This window comes from Hippocampus bargibanti, linkage group LG04, assembly GCF_051943395.1.
Source record: "Hippocampus bargibanti isolate YZ-2025 linkage group LG04, ASM5194339v1, whole genome shotgun sequence".
Lineage (NCBI taxonomy): Eukaryota > Metazoa > Chordata > Actinopteri > Syngnathiformes > Syngnathidae > Hippocampus > Hippocampus bargibanti.
The window spans coordinates 14,301,662-14,318,774 of record NC_142737.1 but is presented as its reverse complement, the minus strand read 5'-3'; the positions used below and the strand labels follow the sequence as shown (position 1 = coordinate 14,318,774).

At 43.9% G+C, this 17,113-nt stretch overlaps 1 protein-coding gene across 1 annotated transcript; it reads left to right on the top strand.

The window, feature by feature from the left end:
- Positions 1–10,217: 10,217 nt before the first annotated feature.
- Positions 10,218–11,786, top strand: LOC148899146 (uncharacterized). Its single transcript, XM_088994201.1, has 3 exons — positions 10,218–10,680; positions 11,274–11,347; positions 11,655–11,786. The coding sequence occupies exons 1-3, from the start codon at positions 10,218–10,220 to the stop codon at positions 11,727–11,729; spliced, it is 612 nt and encodes a 203-aa protein (XP_088850327.1). The 3' UTR covers positions 11,730–11,786.
- Positions 11,787–17,113: the final 5,327 nt, after the last annotated feature.

The window sequence follows — 17,113 nt, the reverse complement described above, 5'->3', positions numbered from 1 at the left end:
GGTTGGATAGGATCAGGAATGAGTACATTAGAGGGACAAGCCATATTAGAGGCTTTGGAGAGAAAGTCAGAGAGGCCAGACTGAGATGGTTTGGACATGTCCAGAGGAGAGATAGAGTGATTATATCGGGAGGAGGATGCTGAGCCTTGAACTGCCAGGCAGGAGACCGAGAGGAAGACCAAAGAGGAGGTTTCTGGATGTTGTCAAAGAGGACATGAAGATAGCTGGTGTGAGAGAAGACGATGCACAAAACTGGGTTAGATGGAGGACACCGATTTGCTGTGGCGTCCCCTGAAGGAAAAAGCCCAAAGGAAAAGAAGAGGATAGAAAATATGTTGTTTCTTTTCAAGTATATTTACAAGATCTCAGATGCAGTTGTTGCTGATGTCAACTATTATTTGACTGTAGAAATACAGGTAAAAATGACCCACAACATAATCAACACATTTTTTCAACTTAATATCATGGTTTAAAAACTCACATGAAAATGTATAATTATTCTTAGAGCAGCATAATTATCCAACGCTAAGATGGAAGTGCAATGAAAATATTTATTTATAAGATGCAATTCATAAGATACAGTTTCAATGTCCAAAGCAGTGACTGTTTTTTTAGCTTGTTGGCAGTCTGCTCATTGATTTCTAAACGAGTGGGGGATGGGAATTAGAGACAGACAGTTGCAGAAAGTGGGCGGGAGTGGGGGAGGGGAAGACAGTAAGGTTAGAGCGTGAGAACAGACCTCAACTGATGATCAAAATTGCCACAGCTTTTTTTAAACTTTGATTGAGGTCTGTTTTGAAGGGGGGTATGATAAATTGTGTTCAATATCAACTTTTAATAACTAGTAACAACAATGTCACATAGCACTGCATCTGCCGTACTCGTTTTTGGCATGAACACATTCACATTTGGCATGAACACATTCACAAATGCTCATCTCTACTCTTTGTCTCGTTTCAACTACTCTTTCTTTAATCAACACATTTTTTCAACATAATATCATGGTTTAAAAACTCACATGAAAATTTATAATTATTCTTGACAATTCATAAGATGTATGAACCCATACTGCTGTTCACAAATGCTCACCTCTACTCTTTGGCTAGTTTCAACTACTATTTCGGCATTGCAATAGAGTGCAGAATCTTTTTTTTTTCTTCATCCGCGCTGCGTAGGCGGGGAGACGCGCACAGTCTCTGTGTCACTAATTAAGTGGGGGAGGGGTAGTGCAACAGTCACCAAGTCTCACTGAGAATTCTCCCACGGCATTTTTTCAACTTTGATTGAGGTATATTTTAAGGCTGAGAACGATACGTTTTGAGCAACATCGTGTTTTAATTAAACTATATGAACTCCAATGTCACATACCTCTAACATAGGTACAGCAAATAAAACTATATGTATTAAACTAACATGGAAAATTATAATTGGTCCTTAAGTGCCACTGAAGAAAAGACAGGAAGCAGAGCTGGAGGTAGCAGAGCTGAAGATGTTGAGGTTTTCTTTGGGAGTGAACAGGTTGGATAGGATCAGGAATGAGATTATCAGAGGGACAAGCCATATTAGAGGCCTTGGAGAGAATGTCAGAAAGGCCAGACTGAGATGGTTTGGACTGTAGAAATACAGGTAAAAATGACCCACAACATAATCAACACATTTTTTCAACTTAATATCATGGTTTAAAAACTCACATGAAAATGTATAATTATTCTTAGAGCAGCATAATTATCCAACGCTAAGATGGAAGTGCAATGAAAATATTTATTTATAAGATGCAATTCATAAGATACAGTTTCAATGTCCAAAGCAGTGACTGTTTTTTAGCTTGTTGGCAGTCTGCTCATTGATTTCTAAACGAGTGGGGGATGGGAATTAGAGACAGACACAGTTGCAGAAAGTGGCCGGGAGTGGCGGAGGGGAAGACAGTAAGGTTAGAGCGTGAGAACAGACCTCAACTGATGATCAAAATTGCCACAGCTTTTTTTAAACTTTGATTGAGGTCTGTTTTGAAGGGGGGTATGATAAATTGTGTTCAATATCAACTTTTAATAACTCGTAACAACAATGTCACATAGCACTGCATCTGCCGTACTCGTTTTTGGCATGAACCCATACTGCTGTTCACAAATGCTCACCTCTACTCTTTGGCTAGTTTCAACTACTCTTTCAAATTGCTCGGCACCATGGCGCTGTTGGATTGGATTTGCCTTTATTAGTCTCACAGTGGAGAAATTTACATTTCACAGCAGCAAAGTGATGAAAGGAATGAAAGTAGAAAAACAACATACATGAGCTGCTGGAAAGGCAGCTTCTCGCCACGCAACAGGCATAATGGAGAAGGTGTTGTCTCATTGCCGATCAAAATAAATCCATACGAAAGATAGCTTTCACTATGTTGCCTTAAGGTCATCGTCTTTGCTTTATTTTCCCCAACACTAATACTAGGGCCTTCATCCGGGTCAGAATCTTGTACACAACCCAATTCGGAGTTTGCAGTTGCCCTTTTTACTCCTAACTCCTTTAACTCCTTGACTGTCACCACGACCTCTCACATGCATCATTAAGTTTCTCGGAGGAACGAGACGATCGGCTACATGTTGCCACATGGACAAATATTTAATTACCCCCCTAGTGTTTACAGCATGGACACTGGACAATGACAATGATTGCAGAAAATGATTAATATGTGTTTTATGTCTGTGTAAGCTCTCAGTCGTACAGGAGTGGTCCATCGATGAAAAGGTTTCTTCAGCCGTCATCTGTACTTCTTTGAAGGTGTCGGACGTTTCGCTTCATCTCCAAGAAGCTGACGAAGCTTCTTGGAGATGAAGCGAAACGTCCGGCATGAAGCAAAATGCTGAAGAACAGCTGAAGAAACCTTTTCATCAATATGTGTTTTCAAATGTGAGCTCTTGAGCTCAATACATTTAGCACCATTTAGCACAACTCATTTGTCTGCAACAGCATGGTTTGAACATTCATTTCATAGGCAATCCCTCAGTTTTGCAGACAAATCATGTAGATTAGACATGTCAAATTCAGGCCCACGGGCCAATTTTGGCCTGCACTACAATTATATTTGGCCCGCGAAATGATTTCAAATATGTATTACATCTGGCCCGCCGCCCCATGTTACAGCACATGTACCGCGAAAGGTGTCTACAATTTGAATTCTCTGTGCAGAGCCAGACTCCAGAAATTGATGCACTTGCATGTAAAAGCGATGCCAAGTATTCAGCTTGTATACTTGTGCATCACCAGAGTAACTGAGCAGTGAAAAAAAACTAAAATGGATAAATATTATTTTATTTACTGGTGGCATCGTCTATTCAAAGTTGAAAGAGATATAGTTTAGGTGTTGGCCTTGATGTGATGTCTGTGATGAAATGATTTAAATTACAATTAGAATGAATAAAGTTAAAGATATAGAAGCCTGATGTTTTTTTCAGTTTTTGTTTTTATTATTTTCTTAAACCTATTCTGATTTCAGTATTTAAGCAAAAATTCAGTTGTAATTTATTAGGATAGTTAATAAAGTACATTAGTTGACTGTATGTTAAAGATAATAAAAACAAACAAATTAATTTTGAAAAAAATGGTCTGGCCCTCGACAATTTTCTTTTTTTAATATTGGCCCTCTTTGAATTTGAGTTTAACAACCACTGGTGTAGATCATGAACCTCGGACACAGGCCCCATCTCACTTTCATTTGAAAAAAAATTAGCCGCCTCCCCGTCGTTCACGCACAGAGAGCCGGCTCGTTGGTGAACACAACACATATCATTCGCTCCTGAAAAGAATCACTATCAACATGAAAGAAGATGGACTGGATTACATCGCAGCCGGAATATTAAAAGGTAATTTCCGTTTAACTTTTGCGATATATTGACACCCGCGTTGCTATATTAGGTAACGCTAAGTTCGACATTCAAATTAGGTTCATGCAAGCTAAAAACGTGTGTTCAGCTAACGTTAGCATTAACAGTTACATCATTATCTATGCAGTGTGTATGCATATCTATCTACACAATAGCACTTTATAGAGAGGTGTATTGGATTTCATTTAGTATTTTCGAGTGCAATAGTACTTTTGTCTAATAGACGTGAATGTTAGTTACGTTTTGACTTTAGGATTTCAGCCCAACGCTAGCCTTAAATCTAAATCTAATATTTACTTGTGTTACATAGTTTGTGAACAGTGTTGCATAATTGAACAATGTTGTGGATTGTTGACAATGAAGCTTTTTTTACGAATTAAATTTCCTGGATAATGTAGGCCTTAGTATCAATGTTGCATGAGCAAATTTAAGTGGCAAATAGTAATTGACACAACGGCCAGTGACACTGCATCTTTTGATGGCTAAATTTGTTGCTTGGGGTTTTTTCTAGCTTCACAAATTACAGAGAGCCAACAAGACCACATCAAACTCCAAGAAATATGCAAGGTCAAGCCCAAGACTGAGGATCCTTGACGCATATTCTTGTTTCAGAGAAGTTGATCATATACAGGTAAAACTCAGAAAATTTGAATCTTGTGAAAACATTCATTCGTTTAAGTGATTCAATTTAAAAGGTGAAATGAATATATTATTTACTCATAACATGATTTGCAAGATATTTTGAGGTTTTATTTGTGAGAATTTTGATTATTATGGCTTATACCAGACATTGGCAAACGACGGCCCGCGGGCCACATACGGCCCGTCAGGATTTTTAATCCGGCCCACCGAACTTGTCCAAATTATAGTAAAAACTGACTCATGACAAAAAGCTAGCGGACACCAGGGCAGACAACTCTGAAAAGTTGCTGGCCTTATATTCCAGGTATCCGCGAAATAGTATGTAAATGCCATATCTTGCATATTCCATGAGGCAAATGTTTGAACTGCTAAGGGCTATTTTCCACGTTAGAAAGACATTTAATAAATTGGGTTGTAGTGTGCTTACTGTGCTGAGGTTCGCACACACTGCATTTAATGCTTTAGTATATCCGGCCCAAACACTGCCTCCATATGCTCCTGGCCTGGCCGGCCCCTCTGTCAAATTTTAGAACCCATTATGGCCCGCCAGTCAATAAGTTTGCCCACCCCTGATCTACAAGGACAGTTTGTGGACTTCTCTCACGCAGTGGTCTCTATGGCCTAGTTTGTGCTCAGAAACTAGCATTAAACAGAAGACAACGAAACAATCGTGTTGCATTTGCTCAAGCCCACAGCTTGCAGAAACGATGGACAGTGGAAAAGTAGCAGAAGGTTGATTTTTCTGATGAATCGTCCATTGAACTGCATCCCAATCGCCGCAAATACTGCAGAAGACCTGTTGGAACCCACATGGACCTGTGGCGTCACCGGTGCGCACCGCGGCTTTGATGTCTTTCAAGCCCTTGGTCTCCTTGAAGTGCGTCTCAGCCTGACACATGTCACACGCTTGAAAATTATATAAAAGTAGCCGTTGCGGGACAGAGAGAATCAGACTCATCTCGGACTCAGACCCAGACAGACACGCAGCTCGCAGAGACCTGCTCAGCATCACACGGAGTTTCACAGCACAACTTGCTCGACTCCACGCCACGATCAAGTTCTGCGTGTCACCTGCCTGGGAGATTGGGAGATCTGACAACAAACCTACTTACAAATAAAGAGAAACATCTTTATTGGCGAGCCAGCCAGGAGGATTTTTTTTCTTCTCCTCCTCAGCCCAATCAACTCTCCTAATGGAAAGAGACCAGATTTCCGCCGTCTCCCTCAAACCCCCCCCCCTTCCACCCCAGGCACGATGACATGGAGCTCTGGAGTTCCAAGTGGTTGACTCCCAATTCGTCAACCGTGCCATCACCCAGGAGACCAGCAAATTCCACTATGTGGTCGCAGCCCTCACTCCGGAGTTGGCTGGTCGTGTGGGCCGAGTCATCTTTGACCCTCCGGCCGAGAATCCTTACGCGGCCCTGAAACAGGAAATCCTGAGGCACACCACCCTCATGAAACACATGAGGTACACAGCCTTGAGGCATGACGTCGAGCTGGGAGACAGCCGGCCCTCCCAGCTCCTGCAATGCCTCGAGACGGTGGCGGGCAACAGCATCAAGGACCAGAGTTTCCTGTCTTCATAGAGAAGCTGTCCCCGATGATCCAAGCAGTCCTGGCAACAACCCACCCGACTCCACCTTGCAGGAGTTGGCCGCCCTCGCCGACAAAGTTGTGGAGGCGTACGCGGGGCAGCCTACCGTTTCTGCCATGCAGCTTCTTCCGACGCCAGGGCCCTCGACTGATGCTCTCCAACTGCTCATCGACGAGATCCGTGCCCCGCGAACCGAAATCCGGGAACGCAGCCACAGTCGAGAACGCCGCCGTAATCACGGACGCGGCCCCATTCGAGAGCGCAGCCCAAGCCGCAACCGACCTGACCAACCCCAGTCGGACGACCCTACCTGCCCCCGACGTTGTTCACCACATTGTTACTGCTGATCCCGCGAAGTTTCAACGCTTTCGCCGCCTTGCCCCGGCGAAACAACGGATTGCCGAAGCCGAATTCAACCACATGCTTCAGCTCGGTATTATCCGTCCATCGGACAGTAGATAGGCATCCCCGCTGCACATGGTCCCCATGGCGAAGGTGGGCGACTGGCGTCCCCGCGGTGACTACCGTGCGCTGAATTTTGTCACAGTTCCTGACCGCTACCCTCTTCCTCACATCCACAACTGCGTGTCCTTCCTCCACGGACAAACAGTGTTCTCCACCGTCGATCTGGTAAGAGCCTACCACCAGATCCCTGTCGCGAAAGTGGATGTGTCGAAGACGGCCGTCACTACCCCATTTGGCTCGTTTGAGTTCCTGCGCATGCCATTTGGCCTCCGGCCTTCTGCTGTGCCTACATCGACGACATCCTCATCGCCAGCGACTCCCAAGAGGAGCACCTGCAGCACCTGGAAATGGTCTTCAAGCGTCTGGACGAGCACGGCCTGGTTGTCAACTCCGACAAGTGTGTTTCTGGGCAACCCAAGATCAAGTTCCTTGGCCACCTAGTCGATGGCAAAGGAGTAGGCCCTCTAGTTGGCAAGGTGCAGGCTATCCGTGACTTTCCCACACCCGAGACGGTAACCCAATTACAACGATTCCTCGGGATGGTAAACTTCTACCGCCGCTTCATCCCGAACTGTGCCGAGGCTGCCCTGCCACTAAACTCGCTGACTGGCAACAAGAAGAAGAACATTGCTGTCGACCTCTCCGAGCAATTAAAGGCTTTTCAACGGCTGAAGGATCTCGTTTCCTATGCAACACTCCTAGCTCACCCAAGCCCCGATGGTCAGTTGTCTCTCATGGTTGACGCCTCCACGGTTGCAATCGGTGCGGTTCTCCACGACGGCTTTAATGGTGACTCTCGACCCATCGCCTTCTTGTCCAAGGCCCTCCAGCCGGCCGAACGCCGGTACTCCACCTTTGGCCGGGAACTTCTTGGCGTCTACCTTAGCGTGAAGCACTTCCGGCACTTCATCGAGGGTGGCCGTGTCATCATCTTTACCGACCACAAGCCACTCCTCTCCGCCATCCCCTCGGCATCGACGAAGTACCTGGAGCGAGAAGTTTGGCACTTGGACTACCTCTCGCAATTTGACCTTGAGTTTCGCCACGTCCAGGGGGCTCAAAACGAGGTCGCAGACGCCCTTTCTTGGGGTGAGATCAACGAGATCCAGTTCCCAGACGGTCTTGACTACGACGAGATGGCAGCAGCCCAGGTACGAGAAGGTCTGACCGACCATGCCAACGACCCCAACATCATCGCTGTCCCTCTCCCTAACTCTGGCTGCACGATCCTGTACGTCCAGTCCGACGGCGTCCCTCGACCACTGGTTCCAGACTCCTTCCGGCGAAAGGTGTTCAACTCTCTGCACAGTCTCTCTCATCCTGGAATTTGTGGTACGACCAAGTTGCTGGCGAAAAGGTTTTCCTGGAAAGGACTGCAGAGGGATGCGCGAGACTGGGTGCGCGGCTGTCTACGATGCCAACGCTCAAAGGACCAGCGCCATACGAAGTCACCCGTGGGAATTTTTGACACGCCGAACGGCCGGTTCAGTCAAGTCCACATAGATCTTGTCGGACTCCTTCCCCCCTCCCGTGGCTTCCGGTACTTGTTGACTTGCATTGACCGTTTCACCCGATGGTGCGAAGCCCTTCCCTTGTCCGACTGCGGGTTCGAAGCTGTTGTCGGTGCCTTCCTCCAACACTGGGTCGCCCGCTTTGGATCACTGAAGTCCATCACCACCGATCGTGGAGCCCAGTTCGAGTCTGCACTATTTGGCAAGCTGTGCAAGTTTCTGGGATATGAAAGACACCGGACGACGGCCTACCACCCAGCTGCGAACGGCATGGTTGAGCGCTTCCATCACCAACTGAAGGCCTCCCTGATGTCTTCCGACAATGCCGAACACTGGGTGGATAACCTGCCTCCAGTGTTGCTGGGCATCCGCTCCACGCTAAAACCCGACATCAACTCGACTCCAGCGGAGCTGGTATATGGCGCCAGTTTACAACTGCCTGGTGAGCTGCTCAACCTGACCGACGCAACGACTATCGACGTCAATGATCTGCTCACCCGCCTCCGGCAGTTTGCGCTGGCTCTGCGGCCCTGGCCGCCGCGAACATCGTACCGACCGACGCAGGTGGATCCCGCACTCCAGACATGTACGCATGTCTTCATGCGGTGTGATCGGGTGCGCAAGCCCCTCCAGCCCCCTTACGTTGGCCCGTATTCCGTCCTCTCCCGTGGTGAGAAGACGTTCTGGATTCAAATCAACGGCCGCGAGGATACAGTCTCCATCGACTGACTCAAATGTCAATGCCCCCCATGTCTGGTGATCGACCTTCTTCGTACCTGGCCTTTCCGTGTGGCCGAACGACCCGGAGCTGCAGACGTGTGCACCTCCCAGAACGGCTCACCTCCTAACGGCTCTTCTGAGCGCATCCGGCTCGTTTTTTCCTGCGGAACATCTTCATAGAGAAGCTGCCCCCGATGATCCAAGCAGTCCTGGCAACAACACCACCTGACTCCACCTTGCAGGAGTTGGTCGCCCTCGCCGACAAAGTTGCAGAGGCGTACGCGCGGCAGCCTACCGTTTCTGCCATGCAGCTTCCTCCGACGCCAGGGCCCTCGACTGATGCTCTCCAACTGCTCATCGACGAGATGCGTGCCCTGCGAACCGAAATCCGGGAATACAGCCACAGTCGAGAACGCTGCCGTAATCACCATTCGAGAGTGCAGCCCAAGCCGCAACCGACCTAACCAACACCAGTCGGACGACCCTACCTGCCCCCGTCATTGTTCACCACATGGTGACCGCTGGTCCCGCGAAGTTTCAACGCTTTCGCCGCCTTGCCCCAGTGAAACAACGGATTGCTGAAGCCGAATTCAACCACATGCTTCAGCTCGGTATTATCCGTCCATCGGACAGTAAATGGGCCTCCCTGCTGCACATGGTCCCCATGGCGAAGGTGGGCGACTGGCGTCCCCGCGGTGACTACCGTGCGCTGAATTTTGTCACAGTTCCTGACCGCTACCCTCTTCCTCACATCCACGACTGCGTGTCCTTCCTCCACGGACAAACAGTGTTCTCCACCGTCGATCTGGTAAGAGCCTACCACCACATCCCTGTCGCGAAAGAGGATGTGTCGAAGACGGCCGTCACCACCCCATTTGGCTCGTTGGAGTTCTTGCGCATGCCATTCGGCCTCCGGAACGCCTCTCAGACTTTTCAATGCTTCATCGACTCTGTCCTCCGCGGTCTTGACTTCTGCTGTGCCTACATCGACGACATCCTCATCGCCAGCGACTCCCAAGAGGAGCACCTGCAGCACCTGAAAACGGTCTTCAAGCGTCTGGACGAGCACGGCCTGGTCGTCACCTCCGACAAGTGCGTTTCTGGGCAACCCAAGATCAAGTTCCTCGGCCACCTAGTCGATGGCAAAGGAGTACGTCCTCTACCTGGCAAGGTGCAGGCTATCCGTGACTTTCCCACACCCGAGACGGTAACCCAATTACAACAATTCCTCGGGATGGTAAATTTCTACCGCCGCTTCATCCCGAACTGTGCCGAGGCTGCCCTGCCACTAAACTCGCTGACTGGCAACAAGAAGAACATTCTCAGACCCAGACACATGCAGCTCGCAGACACCTGCTCAGCATCGCACAGAGTTTGACAGCACGACTTGCTCGACTCCACACCATGATCAATCTCTGCATGTCACCTGCCTGGGAGATCTCACAACGAACCTACTTACAAATAAAGAGAAACATCAAACTCTTTAGATCCAAGATTCACCTAGAAAACAGTCGTTTGGTGGAGGAAAAATCATGGTTTGGGGTTACATCCAGTATGGGGGTGTGCATGAAGAATCAAGAAATTCTTGCTGCTCGTTACATTCCAAACTGCAAGAGAGGGCAAATTCTGCAACAGTGCTCCTTCTCATCCACATCAAAGTTCCTGAAAGCGAAGGTCAAGGTGCTCCAGGATTGGCCAGCCCAGTCACCAGACATGAATGTTATTGAACATGTCTGGGGTAAGATGAAGAAGAAAGCTTGGAAGATGAAACCGAAGAATCTTGATGAACTCTGGGAGTCCTGCAAGACTGTTTTGTTTGCCATTCCAGATGACTTCATCAATAAATTAATTGAGTCCTTGCCGAGACGTATGTATGCAGTCCTCCAAGCTCACAAGAGCCATACACAATATGAATTCTTTTTCTAATGCATCAAGACTTTATGTTCTGACGTTATTGTAGCATATTTGTGTATTCAAAATGAAATATATGTATAATTTCTACATTATTTTTGTATGCGACAAGACTTTTGTCCAAGCAAAATCTGACCTTTCTGTCCAAAACTTTATTTTGATATAATGTGCATTGCCTTTCATATAAGCCATTTGTGATTCCAATTGATGAACTCCAAGTCAAGTTCTTATTTGTTGTTCCTACAACTTGGATAAGCAGCAAGACTTTTGTCAGGCACTCTAGCTTATGAAAACTGCTAAATCAATTTAAAACCACCACAAAAGACATTCATTGTGAATAAATATATCAGTATTTATTTGAGTGCAGTCGGGTTATATATACTGTACTGTCATAAGAAAGTCGTAATGTCTTGATAAAAAAATGCAGTTCATCCAGTAATGGTCTGTATTGCTGTTTGGCACAAATCATGCTTATGTAGGACTAACATGATATAGTTCAAATAGTTTTTCTTCTCCTCCCCCAACATCTGAATATGCTGTTTTTGCCAGGGTTGTTACCATCAGCTGTTGCACCTTTGCAGAAGCTGGGAAATGCAGGTGAGGCCCTCTTGCATATCTTGAAGGTAAGTCTTTATTTCATTTTGAATGGCTCGACAAGTACCACACACACATGCTGCTTGAAACGTGCAAATTATTCTTTTAACAGCCAAAATATATTATTGTGTGTTCTGGGAGAGGTGGTTAACCACTTTACTTATTACGTATTATTACGTCTGTGTAAGCTCTGTCGTACAGGAGTGGTCCATCGATGAGAAGGTTTCTTCAGCCGTCATCTGTACAATTTTGAAACGTATTATTACGTATTGTGCTATTTATCATGTTAATCTCATCACAACTTTCTCGCTTATATATATTTTTTTTAACCCGCAGAAGACCCAACTGAACATGTCAGCAAATGCTCCCTCAACTCTGGCCCCAATCTTGTTGACCAAGAGAACTACATGATCATCATTGGGACCGCCAAAGGGTGTAAATATGCTTACAGCTGTCACTTCATTCATTCATCATCCATCGACCCACACGCCCCACACATCCATTTATTTATTTATTTATTTATTTATTTATTTATTTATTTAGTTATTTATTTATTTATTTATTTATTTAACTTATTGCTTTAAGGTCCATCCGCACTCGCACCCAGGGACAACTTTTGAAATAGAATATCACTTTACTATTTCTGTTTAATGTGCTAATTTGAATACAAACAAGAAGTTACTTACCAATGACTCAGTCCTTGTGCTTCTTTCACGATGTATGTATTTACTTTTACTCAAGTGCCCCTTTTTTCTGTGATGTTTTTTAAAAGTAACAAGACAGTTGAGTACACATTTATTCTGCCACCTCTGTCCTTGTATGTATTTTGCAAAAGATGAGACGGATGCCCTAAATATAAGAGTAAATAATAGTTCCATCACTCATACATCAGAATATAAAACCCAGTAAAATACTCACATAGGTCTTACCTTACTGTTAGAAATGTACACTTCTAATTACAAATGTGGAGTTATAAAATGACAACATAAACTTTGCTCAGTATGTCATTCATGGAATGAACATGAAGCAAATGTAAATTTCTCCACTCTATCTAATTTTTTAAACCTGTTCATTCAATGTATTTTTTTCAGTGGTTTGACTTAAGGTATAATTTTGGATGGGTCTGAGGCCATATTCCAATGTTGGGTTCACAAAACGACTTCTATTTCAGAACATTATGTTTTGTTAAAAAATTAATTAAACTTAGACAAATATTACATGTAATGAAAATGAATCAGTTTTACTTTCTAATAACCCCATGAGACTGTTTTCTCCAGTTTGAATTTTGCTGGAACATAAATATCTAAAAATCCAAAAGATGGCGGTAGAGAGTCCAAAGTGTGTGTATCCAAGTGAAATAAAAATACACACACAAAATGAATGTTGATGCGTTTGTGAGGACCTCCCTGAAAATAATCATAAAAATATATTTAAGTTATGAGCACCTTTCAAAACTCTCAAGGACACTTTACAGTCACAGGCTAAGTTATTCTGACGGTGAGCAGCTTTGAGAGATGCATATTAGACCTTCTAGAAGCCTTTTCAATGAAAAACTTGTGAGGACCGACCTAACGGTCCTCACAAGTCAAAAATGTCCTCACTACGTATGGTATAAAATCATTGTGGACCTCACAAGTATAGCCGTACAAACACACACACACACACACACACACACACACACACACACACACACACACACACAAACACACTAAACATCTTGCTGAGATGTACTGCTGAATGCGAGCCTTGTCGGTGTGCCGTTTCATATTGACATACACATACCAGAGCAGAGTTAACTCAACTATGAACTCCACCTTCACAATCAACAACTAACTGCACACATTCTTCTGCACATATTTTTGTAGAATTAATGTTTTGGTTTGAAACTGATGTTGAGGGAATTAATAACAGCAATAATGTCACAGAGTAATCAAGAAAATGTCGTTTATTCTAGCATCTTATATACAAGGTAATTTAATGTGGTTCACATACTTGGGAAAAACATTTAAAGATCAAACAATGTATTAAAAGCATAGTAAAAAAGTAAATTATATGTTAAGGGACTAATGTACAATTTCTCGCCAAAATATTGAACCAAAAGAATGGGTTGTGTTGGAAAAAGGACCATATTTCTCATGTGTAAGGCGCACCCCAAATACTTTACTTTCTTCAAAAGATGTGCCTTATACGCAGGTGCACCTTATATGTGACGTCATATAAAGCCACAACAGGTCTCGCAACTACTGCCAGCAGCCACCGATTCCATTTTCTCCTGTGAGAGAAGTTGTGCATAACCCCAGCCTCTTCTGTAGACCCTGTAATGTGGTTTGCCTTATATTTGGAAAACCTTTTTTTCATTCATTGAAGGTGCACCCCATATTCCGGTGCACATTATATATGGAAAAAGTTTGAAAATACAGTAAAGTCTCGTTATATCGATATTCAAGGGAGTCCAAAAAATATCGAGATAACCGGGACTATCGATATATCCGACCCTGTTTGCATGTAATTTTCTCCGTGCGTGCATAGAAATAGTATCGATATAACAGGGACTATCGATGTATCGATATCGGATATATCGATATATCGAGACTTTACTGTACATCATTCATTGGAGGTGCGCCTGACACCCCTGTGCACCTTAAACACCAGAAAATATGGTAAATGGAAATGTATGCAAAAGTACATCCAATAAAATATTTACCCTTACATCCACATTTATTTCATAACATTATTTACAAACGGGAACAAGCAAAAAAAAACATGTTTCAACATCTGTGCCCACAATGCCAGAATAGTCGCTAAAGGTTCTGGAGGATGTTGGCAGCATATTTACTCCAGATATTATAATAATAATAATAATAATAATAATAATAATAATAATAATAATAATAATAATAATAATAAATACATTTATAAGCGCCTTTCAAAATTCTCAAGGTCACTTTACAGTCACAAGATAGTTTTTTTTCTATGAATGAGCAGCGGCAGCCACACGCTCTAGCTTTCACTCAACCCAGAATGTCCAAACCCCCTTTTCAACTCCCCCTGGGATAACTCAGCGACTCCCGTCCCACCTCCAGGCCATGCCGACCAGGTCACAGCTGACTAAACGCTGTCATTCTGGAATGTGCCGGTGATTTTCCGCCCATTCACTGTTGATTGACATCCTTTTGTCACCGCCCTCCACATCAACCCCTCCTCAAAAGCTGAAAGGGGCGTCCTAATCGCATGCTAATTGCAACTCAGTTCCTCCAGTCGATGAACAAGACAACCGTGTCCAATCCATCGTCCAATGAGATAAACGGGAAGAAAGGAAGCAGCAAATGGGGATTTCTTAATATATTTATTTTAGCTCTTCAGCCCTTTAAAAGTAGACTAAATAGAACACCCTCCTTCCTCACGCGAATGGACCCGCTGAACCTCAAGGAAATGTCAACACCGAGGGACAAGGATACTCCTCTTCTTTTCCTTTCTGCTTTTCCCTTCAAGGGGTCGCCACAGCGAATCAGTGTCCTCCATCTTCAGAGGTTTGATGATTCGCCAGAGCCCGTGAGTGCTTCACAAAATGTGGAAGTTTTTAGACTACAAAACATTATTTAAAAAAAATATTCATTAGCCCTCTTTCTTAGACTATTTAAAAATGGAACGTTAAGGCACGTGTTAAAAGATTGTTTTTTAAAACACTGTTAAACATCGAATTGAATTCAAAATACTTCTGTTTACATTCAAAGCCATCCATATACTTTCCCGTCCCTATCTGTCTGACCTGCTTCAAATCTCCGTTCCCTCTCGGTCCCTCAGATCCTCATCCTCCCTTTACCTCTATGTGCCCTCAGCCCGTCTCACCACAATGGAATGCAGAGCTTTCAGCCGCTCTACTCCCAAACTCTGGAATTCATTTCCACCCAACATCCGTAATATTGACTCACTCCTTATTTTCAAGTCCCACCTCAAAACCCATCTGTTTAAAATTGCTTTCAATGTCTAGGGAAAAGCCGAAGTCTGGGGCAATCTTGTCACACTCAAGACAGCAAAAATGAATAAAAAACTAATTAAAAATATTGCAAAATAAACCTTGAGCAGTTAAATGAAGCAAAATGTTATTTTAATCTCATCTTTTATATTCATTAATTATGACATGGTTGTAAAGCAAGATTACTGCCACGCGTGCAAAAATGCGTCCACTCCAGTGCCAGGGTTTTTGTCATTTGTCAAATTCCAGGACCCACAGAATAGTTTTAGGGCGACAAACATTCAATAGAGCATAAGAAACCTTACTTTCTTCTTCCATCAGAAAAGGGGTTCATTTATAAATTTTGTATATGGAGTTATATTAGCTTGACATGACGGCGGCTGTACAAAATACAATGCAATACATACACATTGATTTATATAGGGCTTTAACAGAAGCTGAAGCTGGAACAAAGCGCCAACATGGAAATAGTGGAAATGCTGCCCCTTGTGGAAGGGAAAAACAGTGCCAGAAACCATGGCCAGCGCTTTATTGGCACCCAAACAAGAAAAAAACAAAACCCTAACAAATTCGGGAATGCAGCTTTACGTCATATTTTCAATTTGCGAATAAATTTATGAATGGCAGTGAATGAGTTAATGTTAACATTATAGCCCTTACGTCCAAATTAGCAGCAAGGCTAAGTGGTCAACAATAAACAAACACTTGTGATGTGAGCAAAAGTAACAGGGTGGTGTCAGTTTCAATTTGACGTTACATTACCCAGTAATACTTTGGGGGGGGGGGGGGGGGGGGGGTTAGAAATTAGTTTCAGGACATTGATTTCTGGAGTGTGTCACATTTCACACACACACAAACAATGCTCACTTTAAAAGACCATTTCAGAGTATAACTGCTACTTTAAAAATGGTTATGATCACTCAATGTTCAAAACAAGGTTTGGTATTTTAGCCCATCTTTGATATTTAGATAATCTGACATTAACCAGGAAAAGAAAAAAACACAGAGAAAGCCCCCATACAGCTACCAATTGAAAAATCATTGGCAATCAAAAAAGGGCTCACTCAAATGATTTGGAGGTGAAACGTTTTAGTGGCTTTTTTAATTAGGACAACTGACGTCACTTGTTTGTTTTTTAACTGACACCAGAAAAATGTTTTATCGCATCTAAAATACCCAAAACACGCAGTATGATATTTTTAGTCAAATGCAAAACACCAATAAAAATGACTTAGTGTCCAAAATCTGCAAAAAATTGAGCTGCGAATTGGGCATTTTCAGAAAGTCCCGCCCCCAGCTCATGACGTCACGCCAAGACGTCTTGTATTGCTTGTGAATCAAAACAATGGCTTCAGATTCGGAGAATATGCTTTCTTGTTACACATCCAGTTATGAATATGATTCAAATAGTTCTGAAGAGGAAAGCATAAATGTTTGCGATCGATTAAAGAATTTATTTTTGCCATTTTGAGGCAACATTGGGGGAAAATCACTCACCCAAAAAGAGGCACAAAATGGCGACCTCCTGTGGCCACCTCCGTTTCCACAGGCTGATAAATTTCTTATATGGAGCTTGGACGCCCTCTTCTGGCCTCCTGGCGGCTTTTGGGTGCAACACGAGGTCCCTAGACCAAACAGGTACAGCAAAATACATTGACGTGATGGAAGGACCGCTACAATGGGTCTTTTTTACGGTAAAGGGCGGTCCTTTATTGACGTCACGTACAGACTCGTCACCAACTCAAAAACAAGACTTCCTGAATATTCAGCGCGAGTCTTAAAATGTAAAATATAGCTATATGCGGTGGAATCTTTGTAA

Bases quoted from the DNA above. Each gene is read 5' to 3' on its own strand.
- LOC148899146 (XM_088994201.1), top strand. From the start codon at position 10,218: ATGATCAATCTCTGCATGTCACCTGCCTGGGAGATCTCACAACGAACC. The intron at 10,681-11,273 runs GTATGTATGCAG...TGTTTTTGCCAG, and splicing joins AATTGAGTCCTTGCCGAGAC to GGTTGTTACCATCAGCTGTT. The intron at 11,348-11,654 runs GTAAGTCTTTAT...TTTAACCCGCAG, and splicing joins CCCTCTTGCATATCTTGAAG to AAGACCCAACTGAACATGTC.